General features: G+C 35.8%; 1 protein-coding gene across 1 annotated transcript in view; it reads right to left on the bottom strand.

Moving 5' to 3' along the window:
• The window catches only part of COL21A1 (collagen type XXI alpha 1 chain), a 113,997-nt gene that overhangs the window by 57,376 nt on the left and 43,092 nt on the right, over window positions 1-13,529 (bottom strand). Inside the window, exons 8-10 of the mRNA XM_055714889.1 lie at window positions 12,137-12,145; window positions 10,660-10,743; window positions 8,281-8,343 (exon numbers count right to left, since the gene is read on the bottom strand). Coding sequence (XP_055570864.1) covers window positions 8,281-8,343; window positions 10,660-10,743; window positions 12,137-12,145 — 156 coding nt within the window. The remainder of the gene's footprint in view (window positions 1-8,280; window positions 8,344-10,659; window positions 10,744-12,136; window positions 12,146-13,529) is intronic.

Below are 13,529 nucleotides of genomic sequence, written 5' to 3'. Positions count from 1 at the left end.
CATCAGTCTGCATCCCATAATCATAGAATCATAGAATGGTTGGGGTTGGAAGGGACCTTAAAGGTCTTCTAGTTCCAACCCCCCTGCCAGGGGCAGGGACACTTTCCACCAGACCAGGCTGCTCAAAGCCCCATCCAGCCTGGCCTTGAACACTTCCAGGGATGGGGCATCCACAGCTTCTCTGAGCAACCTGTGCCAGTGTCTCACCACCCTCACAGTAAAGAATTTCTTCCTAATATCTAACCTAAATCTACCCTCTTTCAGCTTAAAATAATTCCCCCTTGTCCTATCACTACATGGCCTAGTAAAAAGTCCCTCTCCAGCTTTCTTGCAGGCCTCCTTTAGGTACTGTATGCTACCTCTATATACATAGTACCCTTATATCTATATTTATATATAATATTGTGTGTATATATATACAGTACCTTTAGGTATTATATGCAAACATATACAATTTTTTTTTGCACTAAAGTCAGCACAAGCCCTCTTTTCCTAACCTCAAAGCCCTCAATAAGAGTAGGTATGTGACATACATACATACGCTCCAAGAACTGCTGTGCAATAGCTGACATCTTATGTAAAAGGGACAGAAGAGAAAATTCCCTTTTCAATTGACACAGACAAGTTCAGGACTGACGGTTCACTTTCAAATAAGGTGAAAACGCTAATTTTGCCACCAAAAAGAATTTCTCACAAACTTTACAGAAGACACACAAATGCTGTAGAAAGTATTCTAGCTAACCCTGAATTTGATACTGTTTTGAATCCAGTTGCCTAAACATAGGCAGCTCCTGCCTTTTGACATTTCCTAGATACCCACCCAGTGCACAAAAATGTTTGGGAGGCATTCATCCTTTTGAAGCAGCAGCATGGGCTAGACAAAATACCTTACAGCATAGGAATCCCATACCTCTTGAAGTATATTAGTTCAATATCTGTTGACTAATATGGAAATTTAGACATCCAGTGTCTCTGTACACATGTAAGCACTAAATGTAGGTGTCTTAAACCCCACCTATAATGTTTCATGAATGTTGTCCATCAGCACTCCTCCACAGCACTTTGTTTATATTCTCATTCATTATTTTACATCAGTGCAACTGAAATCAGGATTGTACAAAATCTCTCTCTCAATTTGTTGTGGGTGGGAACAGTATTGATAAATTTATAGTGCCTGAAAAATCTGTAAAGGCAAAGTGATAAGCAGAAAGATACTGAGATGCTTAGTTTTGTACCGGATGGCTGGGTATTTACAATAATCACAGATAAACTGTAACTTTGGAATTTAAGGAAAACAGCAATAATTTACAAATAATTCTAAGGGAAAATGTTGAACAGACTTCTTAGGCCAAATGACTTACATAAAGGACACAGACAAATTAGCTATACTGTCATTATCAGTGAATTAAGAGCCTTGCTGGAAAATGAATGTTAGTTTACCTGTAAGGAAAAAAAAAATGTGCAAGAAGGACTTATGACAAGCATTAATTCCAAAGAACTTTTAGATGCAATAGCAGAGTAAACCTCAGAAGTATATCTTCAATGCACTTGCACGCCTAAAGGACAAAAGTTCAGACAGCATTCACAGGTGTATCACATCAGACAAACATAAAATAAAAATAAAAGTAAATAAAAGTACATACTGATAAGGCAATGACAACTGCAGTGCATGCCTCCTCATTGAAAAACTTTTGGAGTGACCGAACAACATAAATGTCAAAAGCATGACAACAGGACTACTTCGGAAAGACAAGGGAGAAGTAAACAAGCTCAATTTGGCTGAGAAATACGCAAGTATCAACAGTAATGGTCTAAAGATATTTAAGGACTGTAAACACTAAGTAAACAGAACTATTTAGAGTGATGTAGCTAACCATAATGGAATTCAACTGCAAAATAAGAATTTGACTTGGTGTTAAGAAAACCTCCTGACAGAGAGGTCTGCAGACCTCTTGTGGAAGTCTCTTGCAAGAATCTTTAGTACATCTAAAGCACAAACATCTAAAGCATTACAAAAGAAGTTTTCAAAACCTTTTTCATAAAATATATTACATCTTAAAGGACAGAAATTCTCATAGCTATTCAGACATGTATCCACACCAACACTCAAATTCGCAGTAATGCTATGACCTCCCTCACCGTCAGTATCAGTAACTAAAAACCTGCAAGGTAACAGAAATGTTAGAAAGTACTTGATGTTTTTGAATTCAGTGGTTTAGTCTTTCTCTGAGAAGTTGTTTATCACCTAATGTTTTTGCCTCAGGTCCTTCTTCCTCCTTTTCTTAAGATGCTTTTTTTCCCATCCCACTCCCACCTAACCTTCTCTAACACCTCACTATGCATGTACTCATCTGCCCCCTGCTTTTCTTTTTCCTGCCCCTTTGGACATGTCCTCTCCAGCAGGTTTGTGTATAGCCTGTGCCTTACACCTTTCTCTGGAACTTTCTTGAGCAGTGGTAACTCCAGAGCTAGAACAAGTGTAATCTCCTCTCTCCTCCCTCTGTTAAATAGCAAGGCCCTGGCAGAAGGACTTTTCATGACATCTGTTTCTGCAGGCTACCAAGCTGTCTGCAGTGAAGCCCCTGTGTCTACACATACCAAAACATGAAAATGAAGGGCAGATACAGCATTAGATCACAAAGGTAACTAAATGCAGCTTTTACCCTCCAACATAGACTTGGGGATGACCCCTGATCAAAGATTTGTAATCACATGAGCATTATTATGGGAGAAGTACAGAAAAGAGTTTTTGTTGCCTGGTCTGTTGCCTTTTTTTGCTTTGTTTTGTTTTGGCTTGTTTAAGCCTTTCTCCATTTTTTTAACACTTCCTTCCACTGGCTACTCCATCATCTTCCAAGGCTTTCATAGCTCAGAGCCCCTAGCAATATATTTTAACAGAGCATGATGTTCTGGGCTCAAATACCACAGAGGGGAAAAAAAAATATCCATCAAGATTATTAAATACAAGGTCATGAATCCAGCTTTAAAAGTTCCAGAACCTCAGACTTCTGGGATACAGGATGATGTACCAAGGGAGTACAACTTCCTGCTTTCTGGTTAGATGGTCGTCCTTATCATCTGCCCTTAGCCACTGCTGAAGATAGTCATATGGTTTTCTGTCTAAAATGTTCAGCTGTATTCAACACAAGTCAGCATCAGGCATCACCCTGATATCAAAGTAGGAGGTCTCACTGAAGCTATTACATGACTCCATTAGTCAGAACGGAGCAAACATACTTCCTCTAAGAATAACAAGCTCACAGTGTTACTGAGCAATATGTATTTTTCTGGAATTGAGAGCAGCATTTTACAGCTGAATTATGAACTATGTCTTTGAAAGTTTCCTGAGAAAATTATCTGCAAAGTTCATATGAACTTAAGCCCCCAGGAAAACCATCCGATAGCACAGGTAATCCTATGTATACATGAAACTATTATCCATTTTTATTCCAAAAGTACTGTTGAAATAGCTGGCCATTGCCATTATACGAAGTTCATCATAAAAGATTAGGCCTTAAGTTGGTCACAAATTATTATTATACTCTAGGTAATATTACAGCTGTAAAAACGTTCTGTAGGGGTTTTTTTTAAATAAATATTGGAATGATCAGAAATTACCTATTATGTGAGGTTTTTGATACCTTATGAACTCTGTATCTGGGTATATCAGTAGAGACAGTCCCATCAGATTATTTTTAAACTGCTTATTTCTTGTGGACACTGTAAAGACAAGGCAAATGGTTCCAAACTTCCATGAATGAAACTAGATGGAATACTGGAAAATTGTCCAAATTTGCCAGCTGTGTGGTTCAAGGTTCAAAATTGACAAATAATTGTATTTTTAAATTTCTTTCAGCAGACCAATAACTTAACACCTCTGTTAGCCACAAGTGATCACCACACAGAGTCCGTTCATTTATTTTTCCTCTGAATTTGAGTTTTTCCCCAGTATGTGTAAAATGTCCTCTGGAATAAAAAATGGCTTTGTGATTGCACAGTCAGGCCAATGAGCATTCTCAGGGCCAGGAACCACTCCAGCTGCTTCGTTCTGATGACTAATGCCCAATAAAATGAGTTCCAGTTGAGATTCAAATACTATTTTTACCCTTGTACTTATTTACCAGTGCTATTTCTCCTGACAAGACAATTAAATCATTTCAGGTCCCAAATGACATTTTTTATTGAAAAAAATGTTGGGGTTTTTTATTTTTCTTTATTATTATGCTTCTTTTGTGCTTTTCTTCAGTTACTTCACTTGCTTCTTTCTGTATGTAGCCGAGTATGGAAAATAAACAGAGGTGTCAATTAAAGGGAAAAAACAAAGAACCTATAAAAAAAGCTGTTTTAAAAAAAAAAAACAAAAGAATGATTGAAAATGAGTCATGTTTATATTCCCTTCCCCAAATATTACAGCAAACAATTCTACTGGGCAACACCAGGTTAACAATTATTTTTGAGTAATACTGAAGATATTCATGGGAATTGTTTTGAATTTTTCTGCACTAAAAATAACTTTGCATATTACAACAGTCCAGCTAGCCCACAACTAATAAACTAAACTTTCTTCAATGTTTTACTTTAAAAATCAGTTACACATATTAATATAAATGCACGCCTAAAACCTTTCTGAGAGGAAGAAACATTTTGTTGATCAGTTGTACTGTTCAAAGAAAATGAATACCAGATAGGCAAATTGGAATAACTTTAGAGAAGAACATAAAAATGTGTTTGGGAACAGAAAAGACTGACTTTCCAGGAAAAGCTTTTCATGCAAAATCCATTTGATTAAACACTGACTGCACAACTACCTGTAAGCCTATTGTGCTGCTTGAATTAAGAGCTTGCTTTTCAGAGTTCCCCACGGTATACAGCTAAAAGATTCATATGAGCAAAGATATCTCAAACAAGGAAAACCACTGACAGCACAGAAAATATGCAAGTTTTGTTAGCAAATAAATAAATAAAATGAAAAGAAAAAGACAGAGACAGGAATCTGTTGTCATGCATAGTGTATGTAAAGGGTCTCCCATTTTTCGTGGCTAAAAGCTAGCCTGGAAAGCACTCAATAATCCACTGTAAGGAACAATAATGTACTGGCCAGAGCTGCAGATGATCTAATAGGTTTGCAATTATATCCTTACAAAGAACAAGTGCAAAAAGCTACAGCTGATATTTCAAAAAAATTAGTCAGTTAATAAAGCTATAGGATTTAACTGTAAGCACTTCCAATAACACATGAACTTCAATTCAGCAAAATGGTAAAATTTCTCCTTTAGCAAGGCTTTTTGATTCTCTTTGGATTGTCTGAGATACTTTTATTAATCTTTTTTGTGTTCAGACAATGCCCATCTACTATCTATGTATGTTATGACTCACTCTCAGGAAAAAACTGTTGCAGAAACAAAGTCTCAGGAACAAAGTTGCAGAAAGACACAGTACCAATTTATTTTTCCTTCATGATTCACAGTTACAAATTTCAGTACTGGAAAGATACATAACACTGAAGTAGAAATCTGTTAATAAAAGTATGAAAAAGTCATAACAAATTGTTTCTAAAACAATACTGTTGAAATTGACTGGACACTTTAGAAATAGTGTCTTAATCTATTTTCTAAAAGAGAGAATGGAAACTGACGGTTCCCTACCAATTTCCAGTCCATTCTGGCTTCTCTAAAGCTTACACAATATCACTTTATTTTTCGAAATATCAGAGTTATCTGGATTAAAGACAGCTCTGCTATGTTTATCCGTACTGCAAGTCTACTTCTAGCAATTGGCATGGTCAAACTGTGATGGACAACTCCAGGTTGAGACAGTTTGTGTACCTTTGTATAGAACAGGCCTGCTCTTCAGAAGCTTAAGCACCATCAAAAATTAACTGAAAACTTATTCTGACTCGATCACACTTCCCCAGCTCAGAATCCACCTATTCCTATTTTAAAACTCGTATTTCCACCATTGTCTGGAACCAAAATCTATTTTATAGCACTGAATTTCCATTCAGATTGTTTTCTCTATTCCTAGTTCAAAAAAACTCCAAAGATAATAGCTATCAAAAACTGCTTAAGACAAAAGCAAAAGGATAAATTTTTTTCTTATATCACAAAAGAAATGAGGATCTTTGCTTTTGGAACTAATGAAAAATTCCTGTACTCAGTGCTCTGCTGGGTCATCAGGGCTACCACGGCCAGGTCTTAATATCCCAAGTGCCACATTTTAAAGCTGCCATTTTCAATTGTTAGAAACAATTGCTTTTCTTGTTTTCAGTGCCAATTTTTCTTCTATCAAAGTAAATCTGCTTCCAAAAGGAATCACCACAGTTGATGCACACAAATGAACCATATGCTATCCCTACGAAAAGGCCAACACACAACTAAGCAACAACATTTTGTAATGTGTGTAGCACAGAGCTTTCTCTTTGTAACTGGTAGTATTTATTACTGTTACAACATACGCACTTCCAAGTAAGTATCAATCTCACTGTTTCCATCTTTAGCTGACATAGAAATGAAATATATTACCAGTATTAAAAATTATTAACAAAAATTGAACATTAGGTGTTTTTATAAAGCTATCCTTTGTAGGATGCGCCTCTTCAATAGGAGTAAGATTCTAGAGGTACTAAATTTAATAAGCAAGAGTAGATTTGGGAAAGACCTTTGATAAGTCACAATATCCTCATGAATCTTTCCATAGGACAGTAGATTACTAAAAAGGTGAAGTTGAAAGGTCCAGTCCAGCCCTTCTCTTAAGTCTCTCTAGTTTGTCAAGTGTGGAACAAAGTGGTCCAAAATAACTTAATATCCTTCTAAGTCTTAACCAAACCCATATATTATTAGTTCCCCAGTCCATAATCCAATGTTTCTTTCATAAACCATTTTGTCTTCTCTGCACTCATCGACCTGTATTTTCAAAAGTTTTGGGACACGTTCTTATATTTTTATTCTCAATAGTATTTGGGACTCCTCCCTAATTGTATTTCCTGTGATTTCAAGACATGATGCTTACCTCCTCTTCTGCTTCACCACGGAGACTTCAAAATAACACTACAACCTAGGTACTCAACCATAAAACTCAGTCCTCACAATAAGAATGAAAAACTACAATGAATTAATTTCCGGTATGTGCATGCACTTTATTTTCCTGCTTTTGGTATCCAAGCAGAGAAATAATCTTTTCAGAAGCAGATTATTTGTAATGCTCCCAGCTGCCTTTTACCTTTTTTTTTTCTTATTTTATTTTTAAATATAAATAAAACAGCTTCTAGTGAATAGTAAGAAACATCAGAGGCCACGTTCTTAGAAAGGAAACATGGGTGGTCGAGTCTCCCAGCTTTTGGCCTGCTCTCTCTTAACACAAGAGGCACAGGACCACCACCACTTTGGTGATACAGAGACTGCAGGCTGTTAACAAAACCTTGCTCAACAGATAAGCTTGGCCGTCAATATCTTAGAAGCTTCTAATTACATTCAAAGTTGTAATATATTTTTTCAATGAAACCTTAAACTATTTTTATATATTTATTTGCTTTCATTACAATAAAAAATGTTAACCATGAAGGCCAGACAAGCCATTGCCAAACCCGTCATTTTTATTTTAGGGATGTATATTATTAATATACTTTCTTTCAGTCTTTACCATCCATATTAATGGAATGCCAGATTAAAAAGTAAAATGTAGAGTAAGAGAAAAATGCAGGTATTTTTTATGATGTAACGATTAGGACTGCACAATATTTGTACATTTAACATTCTATACACATATCTACTTGTATATCTGTGTATATGTATATGTATTTTCTAGAACTATATATGCATATCTACTATTTGGTGGACTACTTGAGGCATCCTAAAAAGAAATTAAATTAACTAAGCTTAAACGTGAGAAGCAATCCCTAAAACAAAATAGACAAAATAGAATTTTAGCTCCCTAAAGTGCTTTCTAATGCAAAAAGTTCTTAAGCAGTAAAGACTGAAGGTCAGAAGGTGTTAACTGATGCAAACTGATGCAAAGACCAACAGGAGCAGTCATAGCCTGCTTATTATTATTATATACATATAATAGTGCCTAACTCATGCTATCATATATACAATATTTTAGCCTGAAACAAAAATACTATGATTAACATATATGAACATTCAGATAGCACTTAAGTGACATTCACATTTTCAAAGAATGGAGACAAAATCATCTAAATTTGAAAATCTGATCTCAGTAGTATGTGTTTTTTCTCCTGTTAGTTTTGCATTTACAATATATGACTAAGTTTTCAGTACTCACAGGCTTACCATCTGGACCAGGCTGACCAGGATAACCATGATTCCCAGGCTGACCAGGGTCACCCTATAGAGAAGCAACATGTTAACACACAAAAGATATGAAAGAGCATTTTAATATTAGCACAGAGCAACCTTAAGCCTAACACATTCCATGAAACAGTGGCTGCAAGCCCAGATACCTGCTATTGAGGAATAATTCCTATAGCAAAAAAGAAATTATCTTGTAACTCCCTCCCCAGGAAAATTCTCCCCAACTTCTTGTGCAGAACTTGGAGAAGTGAGCCCACACTCAGTTACAGCACAAGTTTAACCCGTCATCTCAAAAGCTTTCAAGCTTTTCAATACCTTAATCACAGAAAAAAAAACCCCACCCAAAACAAACCTTTCTTTTCATCAAATAGATGAATAAAAATCTTTATGAAAACCTTCTTAACCTAGTAGTACTACTCTGAAGAAAACTCTCACCTGCTTTGGCTGAGTCTACTTCTTAAAACAAAAGGACCAAAAAGGCAGGAGCCAGGATTAAAACCTACTAAATACTAAACTCCTCTCCACACACTGCTGTTTAAAGAAGATATTATTTTAGATTTCTTCTTATAAGGCCTTTGCAATTATTCTGACAATTTCTGTTACAACCATAACATTGAAGGGAAAATTGGTTCCCTGGGCTTCATGTTTATGGTAAGAAAGCAGGAAATTAACTTCCTAATCAATATATCCTTACTACTGGATTTGATTTGAGCCCAGCAAAATCCTGTAAGACTTGATCTATAAAATCGTTTTACTTTTACAAGACCTTTAAGCAGGTACCACTTTCTTCAGCCTGAACCATCAACAGACCTGTGGGTCAGTTACAGCTGCAGAATTGTTAATAAACTGGGAGGACATTAGGAGGGAAATAGGAAACTAGCTTTCAATGTGACTTTAAAAAAACATCTTTTCATATATCAACCATAGAAATGTGATGCTGAACTAAATGGGAAAAGATATAGGATAATATCTCTAGAAAAGCATAACTGTCATAATTTGCTAAATTCATAATAGGTTTATCCAGAATTATTATTGTCCAAATTAAGAAGTCCAGGTTTGAGATCTGAGTGAAAATAAATTTGTTTTCAAATATGCTATCTAAACTATGAAATTTTACACCTTTAACTTGAAAAGGCTAAAACATGTTACCTCTATTTTTAAATTGGTTTAATTTAATTAATTTTATTGTACTCCATTAATATCATAAACACACAAATTACATTTAAATTTATATGGTTCCGAAGCCCAATATTCAAAAATTAAGAAATACCATAATTAAGATAACCTATACAATCTTAACTTGGCTTCCTTTTCACTCTTTCTGCAATCTTTTGTGTTAGGCATCATCTTGTTACCTGTATTATTCAATTACCCCCAAACAAATATTATACTGCAATATAATGGAAAGACTGCACATGAAGCCAGGATCTAAATAAAATCCTGTAAGTCACCCTAATTCTGACATTTCATACTCTTTCATACTTTACAGGATATGGCTTTCCATTTTTACAAATTATAAATACTTTCTTCTCTTTTTTTTTTTCCTAATATGCTAAAGAGAAAAAAAAAAAAGACCAGAAAAATTCTATTACATGAAATAATAATGATCTCCTACTTGTGGATTCCAATTCCCTGATTAGAAACCTTTACCACAGTAGCAAAAATGCCCTTTGACTTGAGGTAGCTGCAGCATGCTGTTAACCCGTTATATGATGACAGTAGAGTTTTTTTAATCATCTGCTTAATGAAAGACAAAAGATTTGGGCTTTTCTTGTCTACCCTTATAAGGCAAGCTAGTAACTAGAAGCACTGCTCAGCACAATTATTGAGAAAGGTACTACAGCAAAACATTAGGGATTTGAATTTGCCATATTTAGACATCTGAGACTCAAGTCTGCTTCTCATATTAATCTTTCACCAACACTGGGTGGAGGCCATCGGAACAGCTAAGGTGGAACTCTCCCCGTAAGCATCTTGTCCATTCTTTAACAAAAAAAAAAAAAAAAAAATCTCTCCATTAAAAGACTTCCATTATCAAAGCAATTCACTCTCAAAAAATTAACAGTGCGAGATCATTTGCTGAAGAGTAGCAAGGAAACATAGTTTTATATCCATGAGCATTTTTCTTAAAAAAATAAAAGCTATTTTAGTGTCATTAGGAGTTGTGGCACCAAAATCTGGCCTTGAAGATCCTATCACTGCATTAATGCACTGGAAACCAGAACTAGGAAAACTTGTCTCCTACTTTTTTAATCTGCTTGACTATGACTGGAGAACATAAGATCTGCAAAAAAAAGAAAAATGAAAAAAGGAAGTCGTATACACTCAATAAGACAGAATGGAAACTTACTTTGGGGCCTGGAGGTCCTTGCTTTCCTGGTGGGCAAATGCAGGGGGCAGGTGTTGAGCCAACATCACTAGGACCATTCATGCACTACCAAGAGTAAAACCAGCCATCAATGCACATGCCAAAAGCATTCAACAAACATATCATAGCATTATATGAATCTGATTTTCCTTAGATTGCATAGGTCCTGGCTTTCACTCTCTTGTTCAGCTGGAACTTCTGCTTACCTGAACATTGCCCTCCAGCTACTTTGCATGCATGAGTTCATCATTTTACCCAGAAGAAAAATAAATAAAAAATTAAATACCAATACTGGGCTGATACATGAAACTATTTGCTTTTCCACAAATATTTCGTCATATAGTTTGATAATTTTAAACAATTTTAATATAATTTTAAATAATTTCAAATCTGGCAATATGCAAAACTCTTCTTAAAAACTAACTGATATTCACTATTTGAAGTGTGATCAGTTATCAAATATAACTATTTAATTGAAGTTTGTGAAAAGAATGTAATAAATATTATGTTTAGTATAATAACCACAACTCATGGGCATGCTATCATGTGTAGCAAGCCTGAAAAGAACATAAAGCCCAAGCCTCCTACCTCCTGGGCATGTGTCCCAACTACGAAGATACTTGAGGAAAGATGGGGCATGGCTGCTACCACCGACTCCTACAAGTCACTAGTCCTGACCCCCAGGGTGCCCATCCTGGAAAACCATCAGGTGTCATCTTCCAACCTGTGCTCTCTATACAAAGAGCTGTAAATACTAAACCTTGGCAGTCCACATCACCCTCTAGAGATATCTGGGTTTTTTTAGAGGCATTTACTTCTCACCATTGAGAACATATGAAAACCCAGCAATTTCTTAGAGCTATGGAAAAGGCAAAAACTTAAGAATCCAAGATACAAAAAAGCAGAATTTGTATTTATTATCTAAAACACTTTCTATAACATTTTATACATATTTCCTAAAATAATGCAGACTTCTTACAATGTTCTCCGAATGTAATTCTTTCTCAGGGTCAAATGACTGATCAAAACACAAATCCACATTTCCTTTGCAATGGTACCAAGTGTAGTTACAAGGATGGTTAGGGAAGCTATCGTATTAAGCCTTCAAACAAGCTCCTCCTTAGGGAGCTCCCATTAGCATGATGCAGGTAACAGGCACGTGACTGTGCATATCCCCATACACTTTGCAACAGCAGCCAACCCTGCAAATAATAGTAATTGAATTGAAACGGGGGGGAAATCGGGCCTTTTATTCCAATAAATACGGGTTTCTTCAGAAAACTGATTTTTAATTCGTCTATTGACTAGAGTTCAATTAATGGAAATCCAGCACTTTTACACTTAGCAAACCTCTGTCCACTTTTCAAAACAAAGTGTATACTCCCTAGAGTAATAAGAAATGTATATAAAGTCAAATACTACCTTAAACTGAGTTTGAGCAGTTTAGGATTGAGCCTACCTCTCCATTCTGAAACAAGATGAAACACAATTTAAGAATACAGCAATATTTGTAATAAGCAAAATCCATTCATTTGTAAATGTTTCACCAAAACCAATCATAAATTTAGGGCTGTAACTGTCAAGGAACTGTAATTAAAAACTTTTATTTTTTCTCAGACTTATGTGCAGCTGCTATCGATGAAGATGAATTTTTTGTTCATTTCTTTAAAGGTCTTTCAACAGCAGCTAGCAGTAGCAATTTTTAAAAGGCAATGACAAAACTAGAATTAATACTGAACAATCTAAATATTTACACACTAATGCTTAGATTTGTGTCAAACCTTTTGCCAGGAGTACTTTTCATAAAAAAAATTTCTCTGCTTACTCATTCATGTCAGAGAATGTACCAAAATATTTCTAAAATCTCTGATCTCTGCCTGAATCCAGCATCTGGGAAAACATACAGCAGCACAGAGGGAAGGCTGGCTATTCTCACTTTCCTGTATGACTGCATTAGACTCTGCTGTCAACTCACTTGAGTTTTCCAGTATCTGCAACACCACAGAACAATCCATCCCCAAATATTTCAGCATACTAACGGTGAAATTGTCTGTCTTAATGGTTTAGTAGCCGCCATTAGCTAAGCACCATGTACAAGTTTTCTAACATACAGAGTCACCACAGACTTTGTACACAGTCTGTGGAGAGAGGCAGCTTCCTCTGTATTGAAATTCCATCTTAGGCAACCTCTAGAGGAGGTTGTCCTTCTCTATGGATCATAGAGGGAGCTTAAAATTACATGCAGATAATTATCTCAGGAAAGGGGACTAATTCAGGCTGTAATTAGTACATATAGCACCTGCTTAGTGCAGGAGCTCTGACACAACCACACTCTTGACACAATACAACCACAAATCACATATTCCTACTTGGAGATCATCCAACGTTTTTATTTTCTGACAGAGTCCAGAATCACATGTGTAACATCCAAATTTAATTTATAACAGCAAGTGAAACTAAACTAGCAAAAAGCAATCTTTTTGCTAGGACTTCTTGCCAAATTGCAGACAACACAAGATACAATGGACTTTTTAGTGCTTGCTTTCTTTAAGCAATCTTTTTTCATTTGTTTACTTTTCATATCCTCCTTCCAATTTGTAAAAAGCAAAAAGGTACGTGCTGCAGTTAAATAGCCAAATACTACATTTACTTCAGGCTTTAAAGCTAACTTTAAAAAGGTGTTCCTGACCCCATTAGTTCTTGCCACACACAGTTAGATTTCAGAACAGCTAACAATCCAGCCACCTACTCATTGCTTAAATGAAAGCTGTGAGTTCTGAAAAAGCCTAATAAGGGTGCTGTCTGTAATGAACACATTGGCCCCAAATAAACAGCAGGAAAACAGACTAGCT

This window comes from Falco cherrug, chromosome 6, assembly GCF_023634085.1.
Source record: "Falco cherrug isolate bFalChe1 chromosome 6, bFalChe1.pri, whole genome shotgun sequence".
In the NCBI taxonomy this organism is placed as follows: domain Eukaryota; kingdom Metazoa; phylum Chordata; class Aves; order Falconiformes; family Falconidae; genus Falco; species Falco cherrug.
This window is presented reverse-complemented; position numbering and strand designations above follow the sequence as displayed.